This window comes from Mus musculus, chromosome 1 (genome assembly GCF_000001635.26).
Source record: "Mus musculus strain C57BL/6J chromosome 1, GRCm38.p6 C57BL/6J".
Lineage (NCBI taxonomy): Eukaryota > Metazoa > Chordata > Mammalia > Rodentia > Muridae > Mus > Mus musculus.
Window position 1 is genome coordinate 171,516,798 of NC_000067.6, and position 19,272 is coordinate 171,536,069.

General features: G+C 42.5%; 1 protein-coding gene across 2 annotated transcripts; it reads right to left on the reverse strand.

The window, feature by feature from the left end:
- Window positions 1-1,325: 1,325 nt before the first annotated feature.
- Window positions 1,326-18,528, reverse strand: Itln1 (intelectin 1 (galactofuranose binding)). Of its 2 annotated transcripts, XM_006496676.1 has the most exons (9): window positions 18,424-18,528; window positions 17,957-18,020; window positions 16,569-16,667; window positions 14,709-14,956; window positions 14,237-14,395; window positions 13,697-13,817; window positions 12,324-12,427; window positions 6,794-6,822; window positions 1,326-1,596 (listed from the first exon to the last, which is right to left on the reverse strand). In XM_006496676.1, the coding sequence occupies exons 2-9, from the start codon at window positions 18,012-18,014 to the stop codon at window positions 1,476-1,478; spliced, it is 939 nt and encodes a 312-aa protein (XP_006496739.1). In that variant the 5' UTR covers window positions 18,015-18,020; window positions 18,424-18,528; the 3' UTR covers window positions 1,326-1,475. The 2 variants fall into 2 exon arrangements, with proteins under 2 accessions (XP_006496739.1, NP_034714.1); NM_010584.3 differs by lacking the exon at window positions 6,794-6,822 and having other exon boundaries at window positions 18,424-18,497.
- Window positions 18,529-19,272: the final 744 nt, after the last annotated feature.

Genomic DNA, 19,272 nt, shown 5'->3' on the forward strand with positions numbered 1-19,272 from the left:
AGTACCCGGTGAAATACGAAGGAGGGCAGTGTTGGACTTACCGTGGCCCAGCATTACCTGTGGTCTATGACTTTGGTGATGCTCAGAAGACAGCCTCTTATTACTCCCCCTATGGCCAGAGTGAGTCTATTAATGCTCCTCTGAACTCTCTGCAGGACATGGGTGATCAATTCAGTTATGATAAGTAGCAGTCATTTACCAACCATTGCAGCCTGCTCTCCTTGTGTGAATGTTTGTGTTTTCTTTCACTTCTTTCTCATGATTACCCTTGAGCTCTGAACTATAACTAACCCAGTTTACAGACCAGAAGATTGGAGCATTGAAGGTTCAGGAACTTGGCTGAGAGCGCTGGGGATAAGCAGGAGAGTTGGCTTTTGCACTGGGGAAGCTTGGCTTTAGAATTTCAATATCAATCAGGTGTTTTAGGACCAGGCCAGGTTTGTGTGCACAGGGCAGAACAATAGAAAGCAAATGAAGTTTTATTTCTCTCATGAAGGGTGATTGTTGTATTGTTTAAAATAAATGCAACGATTGCACATATAAATGCTAAGCCTATGCTGTGTGATTCAAAGCTCTTCATATGCTTGGGATTTAAGGATTTAAAAGAAAAGTTAGAAGTTAAATATGGGGGCTGGTGAGATGGCTCAGTAGGTAAGAGCACCCGACTGCTTTTCTGATGGTGGCTTTCTGAAGGTCTGGAGTTCAAATCCCAGCAACCACATGGTGGCTCACAACCATCCGTAATGAGATCTGACTCCATCTTCTGGAGTGTCTGAAGACAGCTACACTTATTATATTACATATAATAAATAAATAAATCTTAAAAAAAAAGAAGTTAAATATGAACGGGACAAGAGTGAACGCATTTGCTAACTGCTGTGACAAGCCCTTGGAGATATTCAATAGAGACCTTCCTGAATTATAAATTTCTCCATTCAAGCTCTGGAAGCTAAGGACCTTTTTTTTAAGGCCTGGCCCTTGGGTCTGGGGATGGGAATAGGTAAGGGTTTCTCAGTGTGTCTGATATTTAATTCCAAGAACCGGAATTAAAGGCATGAGCAGCCACTCCCACCCAGCACATAATTCTGTGACACACAGAATAAATAAATAAATTTTACTTTAATCTTTAAAAACAAGATGAGAAAGTTGGGGAGTAAAGTGCCCCCCTCCCCTCCCTGAACCCTTCAGGATGTTTGAGAGGCTACTTAAAAGGGTATTGTTGTATCAGGATTCCCAGTGCTCATGTCCCAAAACAACCATCTCGGGGACCAGAAACTCTTGAAATCTCCCGCTCATGCACAGAAAGAATTCATACAGACACCAAGTTTGCAAGGAACATGATTTATCCTGCTTTATTGCTCATTAGCATTCCAGTTACTAAGTCAGTGTTTCTCATGCCTTGGAGCCCACAATGGAGAAGTCAGGGCCAATCCCGCAGAGTTCTCAGCGATAAAACAGAAGCACAGCTGCTTCAGTTATCTTCCGGCTACTGCTGTACCCATTGTGAGTTCCATATCCATCCCAATCAAATGACGCAAAGTCTCCACACTGCACGGGGTTACCTTCTGGGAAGAATCCTCCTCCACCGATGCAGTGCTGGAAAACATGGAGAAGCCAGGACAGGTAAGACAGTGAGATGACTGGGATATGAAGTGCCCTCCCAAAAGTGGGTGTCCTGAAGACAGGGTTCCTAGGGTAAGTAATATTCAGAGGCAGTGAACAAGATTGAATATGGAGACCCTGCCTACAACATCAATTGGTTAGTCATAGGTGTGTTCATGACTTTGAATTGACTACTGGGAGGTGGTGGAGCTGTGGCAGTTGGAGTCTGCTTAGATATAGGTCACAGGAAAAGAAGTGATTTGGGGACTTGAGCCCCGGGCTATCTTGCCAGCGGAGTCGCCTGACACCCGCAAGGGCCCACACAGGATTCCCCACGGGATCCTAAGACCTCTGGTGAGTGGAACACAGCGCCAGCCCCAAGCCAATCGCGTGGAACCTGAGACTGCAGTACATAGGGAAGCAGACTACCCGGGCCTGACCTGGGGCACAAGCCCCTTCCGCTCCACTCGAGCCCCGGGCTATCTTGCCAGCGGAGTCGCCTGACACCCGCAAGGGCCCACACAGGATTCCACAAGGGATCCTAAGACCTCTAGTGAGTGGAACACAACTTCTGCCAGGAGTCCGGTTCGAACACCAGATATCTGGGTACCTTCCCTGCAAGAAGAGAGCTTTCCTGCAGAGAATACTCTACCCACTGAAACTAAGGAGAGTGCTACCCTCCCAGGTCTGTTTATAGAGGCTAACAGAGTCACCTGAAGAACAAGCTCTTAACAGAGACAACTATAACAGCTAGCTTCAGAGATTACTAGATGGCGAAAGGCAAACGTAAGAATCCTACTAACAGAAATCAAGACCACTCACCATCATCAGAACGCAGCACTCCCACCCCACCTAGTCCTGGGCACCCCAACACAACTGAAAATCTAGACCCAGATTTAAAAACATTTCTCATGATGATGATAGAGGACATCAAGAAGGACTTTCATAAGTCACTTAAAGAATTACAGGAGAGCACTGCTAAAGAGTTACAGGCCCTTAAAGAAAAGCAGGAAAACACAGCCAAACAGGTAGAAGTCCTTAAAGAAAAACAGGAAAACACATCCAAACAGGTAATGGAAATGAACAAAACCATACTAAAACTAAAAAGGGAAGTAGACACAGTAAAGAAAACCCAAAGCGAGGCAACGCTGGAGATAGAAACCCTAGGAAAGAGATCTGGAACCATAGATGCGAGCATCAGCAACAAAATACAAGAAATGGAAGAGAGAATCTCAGGTGCAGAAGATTCCATAGAGAACATCGACACAACAGTCAAAGAAAATACAAAATGCAAAAGGATCCTAACTCAAAACATCCAGGAAATCCAGGAAACAATGAGAAGACCAAACCTACAGATAATAGGAATTGATGAGAATGAAGATTTTCAACTTAAAGGGCCAGCTAATATCTTCAACAAAATAATAGAAGAAAACTTCCCAAACATAAAGAAAGAGATGCCTATGATCATACAAGAAGCCTACAGAACTCCAAATAGACTGGACCAGAAAAGAAATTCCTCCCGACACATAATAATCAGAACAACAAATGCACTAAATAAAGATAGAATATTAAAAGCAGTAAGGGAGAAAGGTCAAGTAACATATAAAGGAAGGCCTATCAGAATTACACCAGACTTTTCACCAGAGACTATGAAAGCCAGAAGAGCCTGGACAGATGTTATACAGACACTAAGAGAACACAAATGCCAGCTCAGGCTAATATACCCGGCCAAACTCTCAATTACCATAGATGGAGAAACCAAAGTATTCCACGACAAAAACAAATTCACACAATATCTTTCCACGAATCCAGCCCTTCAAAGGATAATAACAGAAAAGAAGCAATACAAGGACGGAAATCACGCCCTAGAACAAGCAAGAAAGTAATCCCTCAACAAACCAAAAAGAAGACAGCCACAAAAACAGAATGCCAACTCTAACAACAAAAATAAAAGGAAGCAACAATTACTTTTCCTTAATATCTCTTAATATCAATGGACTCAATTCCCCAATAAAAAGACATAGACTAACAGACTGGCTACACAAACAGGACCCAACATTCTGCTGCTTACAGGAAAACCATCTCAGGGAAAAAGAAAGACACTACCTCAGAGTGAAAGGCTGGAAAACAATTTTCCAAGCAAATGGTCTGAAGAAACAAGCTGGAGTAGCCATTCTAATATCTGATAAAATCGACTTCCAACCCAAAGTTATCAAAAAAGACAAGGAGGGGCACTTCATACTCATCAAAGGTAAAATCCTCCAAGAGGAACTCTCAATTCTGAATATCTACGCTCCAAATGCAAGGGTAGCCACATTTATTAAAGATACTTTAGTAAAGCTCAAAGCACACATTGCACCTCACACAATAATAGTGGGAGACTTCAACACACCACTTTCAAAATGGACAGATTGTGGAAACAAAAACTAAACAGGGACACAGTGAAACTAACAGAAGTTATGAAACAAATGGACCTGACAGATATCTACAGAACATTTTATCCTAAAACAAAAGGATATACCTTCTTTTCAGCACCTCACGGGACCTTCTCCAAAATTGACCATATAATTGGTCACAAAACAGGCCTCAACAGATACAAAAATATTGAAATTGTCCCATGTATCCTATCAGACCACCATGGCCTAAGACTGATCTTCAATAACAACATAAATAATGGCAAGCCAACATTCACGTGGAAACTGAATAACACTCTTCTCAATGATACCTTGGTCAAGGAAGGAATAAAGAAAGAAATTAAAGACTTTTTAGAGTTTAATGAAAATGAAGCCACAACTTACCCAAACCTATGGGACACAATGAAAGCATTTCTAAGAGGGAAACTCATAGCTCTGAGTGCCTCCAAGAAGAAACGGGAGAGAGCACATACTAGCAGCTTGACAACACATCTAAAAGCTCTAGAAAAAAAGGAAGCAAATTCACCCAAGAGGAGTAGACGGCAGGAAATAATCAAACTCTGGGGTGAAATCAACCAAGTGGAAACAAGAAGAACTATTCAAAGAATTAACCAAACGAGGAGTTGGTTCTTTGAGAAAATCAACAAGATAGATAAACCCTTAGCTAGACTCACTAAAGGGCACAGGGACAAAATCCTAATTAACAAAATCAGAAATGAAAAGGGAGACATAACAACAGATCCTGAAGAAATCCAAAACACCATCAGATCCTTCTACAAAAGGTTATACTCAACAAAACTGGAAAACCTGGACGAAATGGACAAATTTCTGGACAGATACCAGGTACCAAAGTTGAGTCAGGATCAAGTTGACCATCTAAACAGTCCCATATCACCTAAAGAAATAGAAGCAGTTATTAATAGTGCTCCCAGCCAAAAAAAGCCCAGGACCAGACGGGTTTAGTGCAGAGTTCTATCAGACCTTCAAAGAAGATCTAATTCCAGTTCTGCACAAACTATTTCACAAAATAGAAGTAGAAGGTACTCTACCCAACTCATTTTAGGAAGCCACTATTACTCTGATACCTAAACCACAGAAAGACCCAACAAAGATAGAGAACTTCAGACCAATTTGTCTTATGAATATCGATGCAAAAATCCTCAATAAAATTCTTGCTAACCGAATCCAAGAACACATTAAAGCAATCATCCATCCTGACCAAGTAGGTTTTATTCCAGGGATGCAGAGATGGTTTAATATACGAAAATCCATCAATGTAATCCATTATATAAACAAACTCAAAGACAAAAACCACATGATCATCTCATTAGATGCAGAAAAAGCATTTGACAAGATTCAACACCCATTCATGATAAAAGTCTTGGAAAGATCAGGAATTCAAGGCCCATACCTAAACATGATAAAAGCAATCTACAGCAAACCAGTAGCCAACATCAAAGTAAATGGAGAGAAGCTGGAAGCAATCCCACTAAAATCAGGGACTAGACAAGGCTGCCCACTTTCTCCCTACCTTTTCAACATAGTACTTGAAGTATTAGCCAGAGCAATTCGACAACAAAAGGAGATCAAGGGGATACAAATTGGAAAAGAGGAAGTCAAAATATCACTTTTTGCAGATGATATGATAGTATATATAAGTGCCCCTAAAAATTCCACCAGAGAACTCCTAAACCTGATAAACAGCTTCGGTGAAGTAGCTGGATATAAAATTAACTCAAACAAGTCAATGGCCTTTCTCTATACAGAGAATAAACAGGCTGAGAAAGAAATTAGGGAAACAACACCCTTCTCAATAGTCACAAATAATATAAAATATCTTGGCATGACCCTAATTAAGGAGGTGAAAGATCTGTATGATAAAAACTTCAAATCTCTGAAGAAAGAAATTAAAGAAGATCTCAGAAGATGGAAAGATCTCCCATGCTCATGGATTGGCAGGATCAACATTGTAAAAATGGCTATCTTACCAAAATCAATCTACAGATTCAATGCAATCCCCATCAAAATTCCAACTCAATTCTTCAACGAATTAGAAGGAGCAATTTGCAAATTCATCTGGAATAACAAAAAACCTAGGATTGCAAAAAGTCTTCTCAAGGATAAAAGAACCTCTGGTGGAATCACCATGCTTGACCTAAAGCTTTACTACAGAGCAATTGTGATAAAAACAGCATGGTTCTGGTATAGAGACAGACAAGTAGACCAATGGAATAGAATTGAAGACCCAGAAATGAACCCACACACCTATGGTCACTTGATCTTTGACAAGGGAGCTAAAACCATCCAGTGGAAGAAAGACAGCATTTTCAACAATTGGTGCTGACACAACTGGTTGTTATCATGTAGAAGAATGCGAATCGATCCATACTTATCTCCTTGTACTAAGGTCAAATCTAAGTGGATCAAGGAACTTCACATAAAACCAGAGACACTGAAACTTATAGAGGAGAAAGTGGGGAAAAGCCTTGAAGATATGGGCACAGGGGAAAAATTCCTGAACAGAACAGCAATGGCTTGTGCTGTAAGATCGAGAATTAACAAATGGGACCTAATGAAACTCCAAAGTTTCTGCAAGGCAAAAGACACCGTCAATAAGACAAAAAGACCACCAACAGATTGGGAAAGGATCTTTACCTATCCTAAATCAGATAGGGGACTAATATCCAACATATATAAAGAACTGAAGAAGGTGGACTTCAGAAAATCGAATAATCCCATTAAAAAATGGGGCTCAGAACTGAACAAAGAATTCTCACCTGAGGAATACCGAATGGCAGAGAAGCACCTGAAAAAAATGTTCAACATCCTTAATCATCAGGGAAATGCAAATCAAAACAACCCTGGGATTCCACCTCACACCAGTCAGAATGGCTAAGATCAAAAATTCAGTTGACAACAGATGCTGGCGTGGATGTGGAGAAAGAGGAACACTCCTCCATTGTTGGTGGGATTGCAGGCTTGTACAACCACTCTGGAAATCAGTCTGGCGGTTCCTCAGAAAATTGGACATAGTACTACCGGAGGATCCAGCAATACCTCCCCTGGGCATATATCCAGAAGATGCCCCAACTGGTAAGAAGGACACATGCTCCACTATGTTCATAGCAGCCTTATTTATAATAGCCAGAAGCTGGAAAGAACCCAGATGCCCCTCAACAGAGGAATGGATACAGAAAATGTGGTACATCTACACAATGGAGTACTACTCAGCTATTAAAAAGAATGAATTTATGAAATTCCTAGCCAAATGGATGGACCTGGAGGGCATCATCCTGAGTGAGGTAACACATTCACAAAGGAACTCACACAATATGTACTCACTGATAAGTGGATATTAGCCCCAAACCTAGGATTCCCAAGATATAAGATACAATTTGCTAAACACATGAAACTCAAGAAGAATGAAGACTGAAGTGTGGACACTATGCCCCTCCTTAGAATTGGGAACAAAACACCCATGGAAGGAGTTACAGAGACAAAGTTTGGAGCTGAGATGAAAGGATGGACCATGCAGAGACTGCCATATCCAGGGATCCACCCCATAATCAGCATCCAAACGCTGACACCATTGCATACACTAGCAAGATTTTATCGAAAGGACCCAGATGTAGCTGTCTCTTGTGAGACTATGCTGGGGCCTAGCAAACACAGAAGTGGATGCTCACAGTCAGCTAATGGATGGATCACAGGTCTCCCAATGGAGGAGCTAGAGAAAGAACCCAAGGAGCTAAAGGGATCTGCAACCCTATAGGTGGAACAACATTATGAACTAACCAGTACCCCGGAGCTCTTGACTCTAGCTGCATATGTATCAAAAGATGGCCTAGTCGGCCATCACTGGAAAGAGAGGCCCATTGGACACGCAAACTTTATATGCCTCAGTACAGGGGAACGCCAGGGCCAAAAAGGGGGAGTGGGTGGGTAGGGGAGTGGGGGTGGGTGGGTATGGGGGACTTTTGGTATAGCATTGGAAATGTAAATGAGCTAAATACCTAATAAAAAATGGAAAAAAAAAAGAAGTGATTTGGGGTTCACACACATCCACATGACACAAATGTACCTATGTCAATGCAGTCGTTAGAGGGCAGTCTTCAGATTTTGGGCCTTGCCTTTCCACCTTACATGAGCTGGTTCTCATCACCACTGTGTGAAGCTGATCTACCAGCTTCTGGAGAGGCTCCTGTCTCTGTTGCTCATTCCTCCCTAGCGAACACTGGAATTACTATGTGTTGCTGACATATGGATACTAGAGATGTGAACTTTGGTCTCCAGACTTTCACCCCAAGGACTTTTACCTGCTAAGTCATCTATCTCCTCAGCCACAGAGGAGCATGTTTTTGGAGATGATTTTCTCTGGCCTTTTATGCTGGCTCTCACTTTCCTGGTCACCATTCGGTAAGCCACACTTCTAATATGCCCTTTCTGTATGATGATTCTGTCTCCCCCTTGATCTAACAACAGAGGAACCAATTCACCCTAGGCTAACATCTATGAAACTAAATAAGACTTTCTTCTTTAACCTGTTTCTCTTGAGTATATATCACAGAGGCAAAAGACTGACTGCTATAGCTAATGAGTCTAAAGACACTATAATAGCCAAATTCAGTGAACTCTTTGTACCTCAGCAGCCTCTCCACTGGTAGCATTGATCTATTTGATCCATAAACGCCCATCCTTAGTGGTGTGATTGTCTCTTCCTCCCTTTCCTTCAACTTCTCTGAATCTCTGTTCTCAGGTTCCCTGGTTAGACATTTCCTTCATGAATTCCTTAAGTGGCACTTCCCAGGTAGGACACATTTTTTTACTCTCCCTATACTTTGCTACTCCTGTGCCTCCAATTAACCAAATACTCACAAATGGCTCAAACTGTTTATCTACAGCCTTGATGTTTCTTGGGTTAGAGATCTTAAGTTCATCTGCTACTTGGATTGCTATTTTAGCATCTCAAGTTTCACATGGGTGAAAAAAACAGAGTTAGTTAACAGCCATGTGCCACTTAGCAATCGGGACTTATTGTGAGAAATTCATTGGCTGCTCTGCCAGAGTGTGAACATCATAGGGTGTCCTCAAACAATCTAAAATCGCTATAGCATTCTTAGGCAATATTACCCATGGACCACTGTCATATAAATAATCAATCTTTGACCAAAGCATGCAGCAGCATGTGTGTAAATCCCTCCTTGACTCCAAACCTGTCTTCTTGCAGACACTGTGACTTAATAAATCAAGTTCAGTGGCTTTGAACTTGCTTATTCCATGCCTCAACCTCCTAATGTTCAGCTACACTATCCTAAAAACAAGGGAAGGAAAGAGATTGAATGAGCACTAAATTACAGTTAAATAGGAACAAGAAATACTAGTGTGCTGTTGCAGAGAAGGATGGTTATAGATAATGATAGTTGTTGCAACATTCAAAAGCTAGAGTGTTGGAGTTGGTCTAGTGCACTGTATATTTAGATGCTGAATTCTATGCCCCAAGATCAGGTGCAGTCTGGACATGAGCATTGTACTAACCAGTGTGGTATAAAGAATGGTCTCCAACAATCTCTGATTGGTAAATAAAAAGCTAGAACTGCTGACTGGGCAGGAGAGAGAAAAATTGGAACTTCGAATTGAGTGAAGGGATCTTAGGTAAGGCCCATAAGAGGAAAGACAATGGAGAGGGAAAGAAGGAGGTCATTGTGAGGCAGGATGCATCATAAGCACACTGCTAAGAGAAGTTAGCCCTGAGGACATGCAGGAAACAGAGCAAGACTCAGTTGGCAAGTACTGGGCCATTTATCTGGTTATTGATAGACTAGTTGGGTTAGAATAGCTCAGAAAATGGCAAGTATGGTACCAACAGCTTGTTAATAAAATCTAATGTCTCTATGTCTTTTACTTGGGAGCTAAACAGGATAGAGTAGGACAGAAACACCCCGTAAATTTACTAGTATAAGAGGAAAGTAGTTGAAATGTTTTCACCATAAGGAAATGCATGTTTGAGGATACAGGCTGCACATTAGGCAAATACATTGCATGACCTTTTCATGTATCGAACCATCACAATGTAACTTATTAACATATAACTTTGTGTTACCAGTTAAGTAAACTTAATTATAATAAAAATTCTAAATGGTATTCACTCCCCAAGTGAAAACTGTAATGTTTTCCTAGACATATCTTCCCATGCTATGTATTCAATTGGTCTTATATTTTCAATCATTGGTGTTCATTAGCCCCATATGTGGATGGATACTGCCCTACTTTATGTTTTCATTTGGACCATGGAAACCATCACTCTTTGTGCTTAGTCACTCCCCCACTGAATTCTGCCCTCCTGTGTTATCAGTGTCACCTTTGTTTCACACAGATAATCAAGCAAGTCCTCCCTTTACTGTGTGTTCATGGTGCCCATCATTGACATCTACAGTACAAACTCACTAGGGTAATGTAAAAGGCTCTTCCTCATCTAGTTCCTGTAAACACTTTCTAAATCAGCTCCTACCTCTACTCTATATCCACTCCATACACCAAAACTAAAGCACAGCTTGCTCTGCCTCAATACCACATGCCAGCTGAAACACGGGTAAACTTAAACACACTATTCACTCACCCTATATTGGCCTGCATCATAAGCTTCTGACACTCTCCCAAGACTCAACTCAAAAACTACCATTCCTATCGACTGGGTGTGTTGTCACATGCCTTTAATACACAGCGAGTTGAGGACTAACCTGAGATATGAGACCTGTCTCAAAACCAAAAAGTCTCTCCTGCAGTCAGGGTACTCTCCCATTTCCAGTTCTCATTGTAAGCCCTAGAATTTTTTGTTTTCCTTTTTTTTTTTTTTTTGCTTTCTTTTGTTTTATGTCACTAAAACCCAAAACCTAGGACCTTCTGCACATTAGGCAAATGTTTTATCACTAAGCCATACCCAAACGCCTTAATTTTTATTCCTATTACACTTCAAACATGTCAGAAAACAATTATACATTTGTATGAATGCCAAAGTGCTAGGAAGGTACATGGTGTTTCATATCTCCTATATTGTTACAGTCTAGATGCGCAAAGCAAGCTATGCTGAATACACACTAACGCCTGTGAGTACTACATTTCCTAATCTTTGACATGACTTAAAGGAGACTAGGATCCAGGATTTCCCAGAGACCGGCCCTTTCTTATCTCTGTCCGTCCATACTCATCACCCTCCATTACAGGGACCTCCTTGTCAGAAAAGCTTCCACATCCTTTCTGGAGAATGAATTCTTTGATAACCATGAAACCATGAAACAGAGCTGCCTGTCTGGAGCTAAGGATCCTTTTCTCAGACTGTTACTTTGAGGAGGTCTGGGTTCCAAGAGAACCTGGTATTCTTGGTAATTCCTACTGTTGACTACCCAGAGATTTTCTCGGCATTCTGCTTTTCTGCTACAAACTAGAAAAACAAACAAACAAACAAACAAACAAACAAACAAACAGCGAGAATCTAATGATCCCAGGCTTAGGGAAATATCAGATAGCTGCAGTGGAACTAAGTGTACCTGACCTCACAATCAGTATATATGCTGATCTCTAACCAGAGAAAGCTCCTGTGTTATGGAGGAGAATAGTGTGAGTGAGGTCTACCAGATGTCTGACCTCTTCTAGTAACTTCTCAACACAATGAGTATCTGTACAAGCCCTGGAAAGGATACATTTCACTGTGAAAGCTAAAGCTAAACCCTGGGTGGAGAGCAACACGTGTTATCTCTTTAACCCCAAAGGCATTGACAATGTCTGTATTGACCTTAAGACCCCAAAGGCTTCTACAGGTCTTCCTAAACACAATGTCACTCTAGGTCTATGTAGCAGGTGTTTTATCATAAAATCTAACCAAACAGCAGCAGTACATTAGAAATTTGTAATGTTGACTTTGGCCTTCTACAGATTGAATATTTGTTTCTAGACAGAAGTTCTGATCCCTGAGCTCACACACATGCTCACACTACTGTGACAATCTGCCAAGCTCAACACACACTGAAAAACTCAGTCTTACTCACAGACTCCTTTGGTCCCTAATAGGACTCATGAGAAATGGCTCAACAATTCAGACCACTTTCTGCTTTTGCAGAGGATCTCAGTTCTGTTCCCAAGCACCTATGTCAGGCATGTCACAAGCACATATAACTCCATTTCCAGGGAATCTAACACCTTCTTGGGGATTCCAAGGGTACTTGCACACACATGCATATACATACACAAAAACACACAGGTATATACATAATTTAAAATAATAAAATAAATAGTATTTTTTAAAAGACTCACATGTTCAGTATTACATCCAGTGACCCTCACGCCAGCACACAAGGCACTGGCCGCTCTCTCATTATTAAACACTCTGAACTGAACATATCCTGCAGTAAATTCCCCTGAAAAGAAAAGGAAAAAAAGCGCTTAAGAAAGGGTCCAGAAATAGTTGTCTTAAGGTCAATATAGAGAGTGTAAGTGCAAGACACAGATTCTACTTCAACACATTAGAAACACTGGTTACAGCTAGGTGGTGGTGTACAGCTTTAGTCCCAGCATTTGGAAGGCAGAGGTAGGCTGATCTCAGAGTTCAAGGCCAGCCTGTTCTACAGAATGAGTTCCAGAACAACCAAAGCTACACATAAAAACACTGTTTCAAAAACTGAAAAGAAAGAAAGGAGGAAGAGACAGGGGGAGGGAGGGAGAGAGAGAGAAGGAGGCAGGGAGGGAGTGAGAGCAGGAAGAGAGAAGAAAGAGAGAAAAAATTAAAGGAAGGAAGGAAAGGGAGAAAGAAAGAAAGAAAGAAAGAAAGAAAGAAAGAAAGAAAGAAAGAAAGAAAGAAAGAAAGAGAAAGAAAGAGAGAATAAAAGAGACAGAGAGAATAATTGACTGACTGGTGGAATGTGACACCTCTGTGACACATTGCTGAAGCATCCCACCAGCAAACATAGCCAGGAGGAGCCTGTTCCAAACCCCAGAGCCCAGAAGTTAGTATTCAAAAGACCCCAAACTGCTGAAGGCTTCTATGAAGATAAACAAAGGAAGAGAACACTGACCTCCGAGGGACAGTCACAGCAGCTAGCCAGTATATTGACTCTGCTCATTTTAAACTTTTATATACCAACCATAAGTAATAAGAGCTTGAAATTATACAGCATAGGCTCAACCTCTCTGAGGGGTAAGAGCCACCTTTGCATTTATATTAAATAACACAATAGTCACCCCTTACAACAGAAATCAAACTCCATTTTGTTTCTGTTGTTCTCGGTTTTTTGTTGTTTTTGTTTTTGTTGTTGCTGTTGCTGCTGCTGCTGCTGTTTTGCAGCATGAACATCGACCTGGCCTATCCCTGAGAAAGCACTGGATGGTATAAGGATTGCTAGAAGTCGATTCTAGAGCTAAACTTCCCCAGTGCAAATGCCAACTCTCCTGCTTATCCCTTGTGCTCTCAGCCAAGTTCCTGAACCTTCAGTGCTCCAATCTCCTGGTCTGTAAACTGGGTTAGTTATAGTTCAGAGCTCAAGGGTAATCATGAGAATAAAGTGAAACAAAACACAAACATTCACACAAGAAGAGCAGGCTGCAATGGTTGGTAAATGACTGCTACTTATCATAACTGAATTGATCACCCATGTCCTGCAGAGAGTTCAGAGGAGCATTAATAGACTCACTCTGGCCAGAGGGGGAGTAATAAGAGGCTGTCTTCCGAGCATCACCAAAGTCATAGACCACAGGTAATGCTGGGCCATTGTCAGTCCAACACTTTCCTTCTCCGTATTTCACTGGGTACTTCTACAAAGAAGAAAAGAAGGTACTGGGTAAGGACTACAGCATTGGAACTTCCATGATTGCTGCCCTGCCTGGAGAAGCATTGCACTGGCCCAGTAACTGAGACTGTTTCCAAACCAGCCAGACAAGAAAGATTCCTTCCCTCTCCCCTCTCCCCTCTCCCCTCACCCCTAGCCCCTTGCCCCTCGCCCCTCTCCCTCGCCCCTCTCCCTCCCCCCTCCTCCCCCTCCCTCTACTCTGCTTTCTACATATCCCTTCCCTTTGCCTTCCTTGGCTCAAATGTTCTAAGAGAACCATCATTATTCTTTAGAGTTAGGGAAATATGGGTCACAAGCCTGTGGGGTGATAGATCGCGCCCAACCTCAAACACCTGCCTCTCTCCACACCCATGAGAAGAAGCCTCAGCCAGTTGTTTTGAGTACCTTGTAGAGGCCAAACAGATTATGTCCCAAGTGCTGCAGGAAGCCAGTGAAGGTGCGGTACCTCAGCAGGGAGCTCTTCCTCCAGTTGTGCAGGGGGCTTTTGTTGGGCACGTGCCAGATGCCCAGGTTCTCAGCCTGGATGTCAAAGTAGCCAGGGTTCTGGAAAGCAAGCAACAATGAGCCTGACCAGTGCAGGAGAGTTCACTGAGCAAAAGACCCATATGCACAGTGCTCAGCAGAGCTGACTTCTCTGGGCTCCAGCCATGCTCAGATACCCCCAGTTCCAAGGATAATGGTCCCACTACCACCTACTTACCTTTGAGCCTAGATGGGTGAGTTTGGGATTCAGGATCAGTACTTTTCACTTCTTCATCCCTATGTCAAGGGGTGACCTTCCAGCCCTCTCCCTGGCATGCTTGAGCCACACTCACATCCTCACACTTTCCCAGCATGGACCACAGAGGGCACCAACCTTGTAGTCATCACTTGTGGCAGCCTCTGCAGACCCAAAGGTGTTGTAGTTGGCCCAGTTGCCATCCCCCTCTGGGTAGTCAGCTCTGTTGCCTTGCTGACTGGACCAGCGATCACCCACAGTGCACTTCCCACGCATGTTGTTCTCATGCACACTAGCCACCAGGGTCCAGCCACCACCTGCAGTGGTCATGTCACAGAAGGTCTGGTAGATGACACCATTCTTCGTGCGCAGGAAATAGAGACCATCTGTGGAGAGAACCGGTCCACAGTCTTCCTCTGTGCAGGCTCAGTTACCATCTCAGCTCCAGAAGCCAGATGGCTCTAGGATCTACAAAAATGGCTAATTCCTCATCCCCTGAGTGTCCTACCACATGTGTTTCTGGGGATACTGGGTTCCACCTGAGTTCACTAAGCCATGTTTCTTGACTGAGGCAGAACAGAGTTACTCAAAATGACAGTGATGTTTCTCCTAAAGTTAAACACAGTATTATCAAAGGATTTAGCAACTACACTTAATATGTACAAAGTACTGGGAACAGGGACTCAGTTACATACATTCATGTTCCTTACAGCTCTGGTCACAAGACCTGAAAGGCAGAAACAACCCAAGGATTTCTCTCTATTTAAATAGAAGAATAAGAATAAGAATAAGAATAAGAATAAGAATAAGAATAAGAAGAAGAAGAAGAAGAAGAAGAAGAAGAAGAAGAAGAAAGAAGAAGAAGAAGAAGAAGAAGAAGAAGAAGAAGAAGAAGAAGAAGAAGAAGAAGAAGAAGAAGAAGAAGAAGAAAATTACTGTGCTGTACATTATATGCAGTAAGTACTGTGTCCATTCCTGTATATCCAATAGATCAAGAAGAGTGAAGTGGATTGGAGAAATAGTCAGCGGTTAAGAGCAAGCACTGCTCTATCAGAGGACTTGACTTAGCTTCCTGGCATTGATACTCGGTAGTCAGTGTACAAGTGCCTGTTCCCCCAGCTCCAGAAGACTGGATGCCCTCTTCAGGATGCACACACGTACACCTTCCTGTCCACAAACATGTAACTAATAATAATTTATATAAATTAAGTGTCCTATAGATGCCCCCTCTTCTGAACTCTGCAGAACATGTATGAGCCTTGAAGCATAGTACTGAAATAAGGCAGACTACTCATATGAGGTAACAAGAATGAACAGATTCATAGATAGAGGAAACAGAACAGAAGTTCCCAGGGACTACAGGAAGGCATTGCTTGGTGACTACAGAGTTACTATTTAATGTTCTGGAGATGGACAGTGGTGGTCCATACCATTGTGAACGGTATTCTTACTTCTGAAACACTTTAAAATGGTTTAAGCAGCAATTTTTATCTACTCTTGTATATGTTAGCACATTTTCCATATTAAAAAAATAAAGCAAAAAATAATGATAAAGGCTGGAGCTGGACAGATGTTTCCAAGATAAAGAGCAGCACTTGCTCTTCTTCCAGAGGGCCTGAGATCAATTCCTACAACCACATGGTGGCTCACATCCATCTGCAATCGAATCTGGTGCCCTCTTCTGGCATGCGAGCATAGGTGCAGAACACTGTATACATGATTGATTAACAGATATAGATAGGTAGGTAGGTAGGTAGGTAGGTAGGTAGGTAGGTAGGTAGATAGATAGATAGATAGATAGATAGATAGATAGATAGATAGATAGATAGATAGACAAAAAAATAACTGTTCCAGGGGACAAAAGCCTGATTTCCTAACTGGGTTTTGTTTGCACTTTTGAGTTAGGGTTTCCCCAGGCTGGCTTAGAGCTTACAATCCTTTGCCCTCAGCTCCCAAGTTTTAGGATTACAGTGTACTCTTAAATGCTTCCTCACTCACCTTGTGCCTTTGTGTGCTCCTGCTTGATTTCCTTGCAGCTTCTGGGCAGAGAGGAAAAGAAAGAATTGCCCCACCTGTTGGTGTCCAGGTTCTCTTCAGCTAGGGAAGATGCAGAGGTTCACTGTTATGTGACACCCAGGCTCCCCTTGTCATTCATCCTAATCTCCTTCCGTGACACCTGAAAGCTTCACTCTGAGAATCCACAAGGAAGAAAGACAAGAGACTTGACAGCAGGGGAGCACTGAGTCCTAAGTCCTGAGGGGAGCACTGTGTTCAATGTCCCGAGTAAAGTGAAGTCCAGCTTTGCAGGTAGAAGAAATGCCTAATGAGCCTGAAGCATGGGTACTGAGGTCTGCAGTGCAGAGACTTGACCAAGAGACCATAGAAGGAAGAGCTTTGCAAAATAGCCTGGACTCTTCAAAGTCCTAGAAGGGCAGAAACAGACTTTGGGGTCAGAAGTACTCTGGGGTAAATCTCCACGTTCACAAGTCAAGTCCTTCTGGGCTGTAGTCACCGTATTCCCTGGTGCCTAACGTCAAGCTGAGAAAGACTTCACAAGACTATCCTGTGAAGATAAGACAGCATTTGAGGACTTGCCTTTTTCCTTAAAAATACTAAAAAAGTAGTGAAGATGAATTATACATTTGTAAAATACCACTGAGTTCTTGTAGAGAGTAGGCCTGAAGAAAATGTTGTCTGGGCACAAACTAGACCATGATTTTGGCTCTGAAACCCTAAAGCTACAGTCCTAAGCTTGAGGAGTGATTGGGACAGAACACAATTCTTGCTAAGCTTGCTAACTGACAGGGAAAAGACACAGTTTTGTAGATGTTTCCCATGAGCCACAGACAGGCACAGAGACTGGACCAGGACTCAGGGTCTCAATCTCACTGCCTCAGGACGGTTTCTTCCAGAGGCATTAAGCACCCACCCTACATCTCAAAGGCATCATCTCAATGGGGATGGTTGTATTTGTATGTTCAGGAATATAGAGTATATATCCACAATTAAGGAAAAGAGGCATACTTTGCTGAGAGTAGGGGTTTGGCGTAGTTGGGAAGGGCTGGAAGGGATGATAAAATGAGTGGAAAATTAATACAATTGTTTTTAATTTAAAAGAAAATTTAAAAGGCATGATCAGCTGGTCTGCGATGTCTTTAAGTCCAGCACCACACAAGAGGCTGAGGCAGGCAGATCTCTCAGTTTGAAGCCAGCCCTGTCCACAGAATGAGTTCTAGGACATCCAGGGCTACACAGACATATCCTATTGTTGGTGAGCATGATTTCTGGGCCTCAGAGACCCAGATCCTGGGAGCAGCCCAGTCTAGTGTGGTTTGCCTCTAAAGCTAGAGGTGACTTCAAAAGTGGGTACCTGAGGCAAGACTCACCTGCACTGCAACCTCTGGTAGCAACCATGATAAACAGCAGGAATCCCAGTTGGGTCATGGTGGTCTAGAGAAAAGCAAGATGAAAGTCACTTTATTCTGACATTTTCCCATTATTCCTGTCTCAGCTCCTAGCTTCTCCTTCAACTACTCAAAGGTCCCTTTGTGGTTTTTATTTTATTTTTTTTTATTATTTTTATTTTTATTTTTATTTTTTTCTTTTGGTTTTTCGAGACAGGGTTTCTCTGTATAGCCCTGGCTGTCCTGGACCTCACTTTGTAGACCAGGCTGGCCTCGAACTCAGAAATCCGCCTGCCTCTGCCTCCCGAGTGCTGGGACTAAAGGCGTGCGCCAGCACGCCCGGCCCCTTTGTGGTTTTAAACTCAGTACCTTCTGGATTTACCTGTGACTTGAGCCAAAATTCTCTCACACCACTACCCCCACCTCCATATTCCACAAACAGCAGTCACCTTCCCTCTGCACCAGGCAGGAGCTGAGAGTTGCTAGCTGAGTAATGGCAGGAACCTTTCTCTGCTGAGGCTCCTGCATGTGTGAGACTTTGGTCCTTTTATGGGGAAAGCCCAGTGAGGCACAAACTTTCCTCTTGGCAAGATGCCCTATGTAGATACAGCATCTTATTACAGGGTAATTCTGAGATTAGTGGGCCCTAAAAGACAAATATTCAGTGTGGTCTACCCATATTGTTCCATATTCTAAGAGGTGATGTTGGGTGTTAGTTTTCAGCTTGTATCTTTCCTGTAAATTATATATTTCTCTTAAAAAAATCCTAACATCTACCATAATCATCATTCATAGGAAAAGGAAATATTTGCGAGTGCTGGTGGTGGTGGTGGTCATTCATAGGAAAAGGAAATATTTGCCAGTGCTGCTGGTGGTGGTGGTGGTGGTGGTGGTGGGTTTTGAGATTGGGTCTCATGTAGTCCACTGTCTGGAACCATGCCAGAGGAACAGCAAAACAGCTTTAGAACTCGGGTTCAGCCTACCTGTTAGCACAATCACAATGGGTGTGCCATGGAGAGTCAGAGCACGGAGGACTACTTTTCCAAGACAGGGTTTCTCTGTGTAGCCCTGGATGTCCTGGAACTCATTCTGTAGACCAGGCTGGCCTTGAACTCACAGAGATCTGACTGCCTCTGCTTCCTAAGTGCTGAGATTAAAGGCATGCACTGCAACTGCCTGGCTCCTTTTTAAATTTCAGTTTCATATTGTTTGATGCGTGCACATGGAGAAACACACCGGTTTTCCTATAGACTTTATAGCTAGCAAAAATATTCTGTTGTTCATTATCTGCAGGTAAT

Coding starts and splice junctions, on each gene's coding strand:
- Itln1 (NM_010584.3), bottom strand. CDS start 18,014: ATGACCCAACTGGGATTCCTGCTGTTTATCATGGTTGCTACCAGAGGT. Junction 14,957..16,568: donor GGAGCACACAAAGGCACAAG/GTGAGTGAGGAA, acceptor TTCTCTCCACAG/ATGGTCTCTATTTCCTGCGC. Junction 12,428..13,696: donor TTACTCCCCCTCTGGCCAGA/GTGAGTCTATTA, acceptor TTTTCTTTTCAG/GGGAATTTACTGCAGGATAT.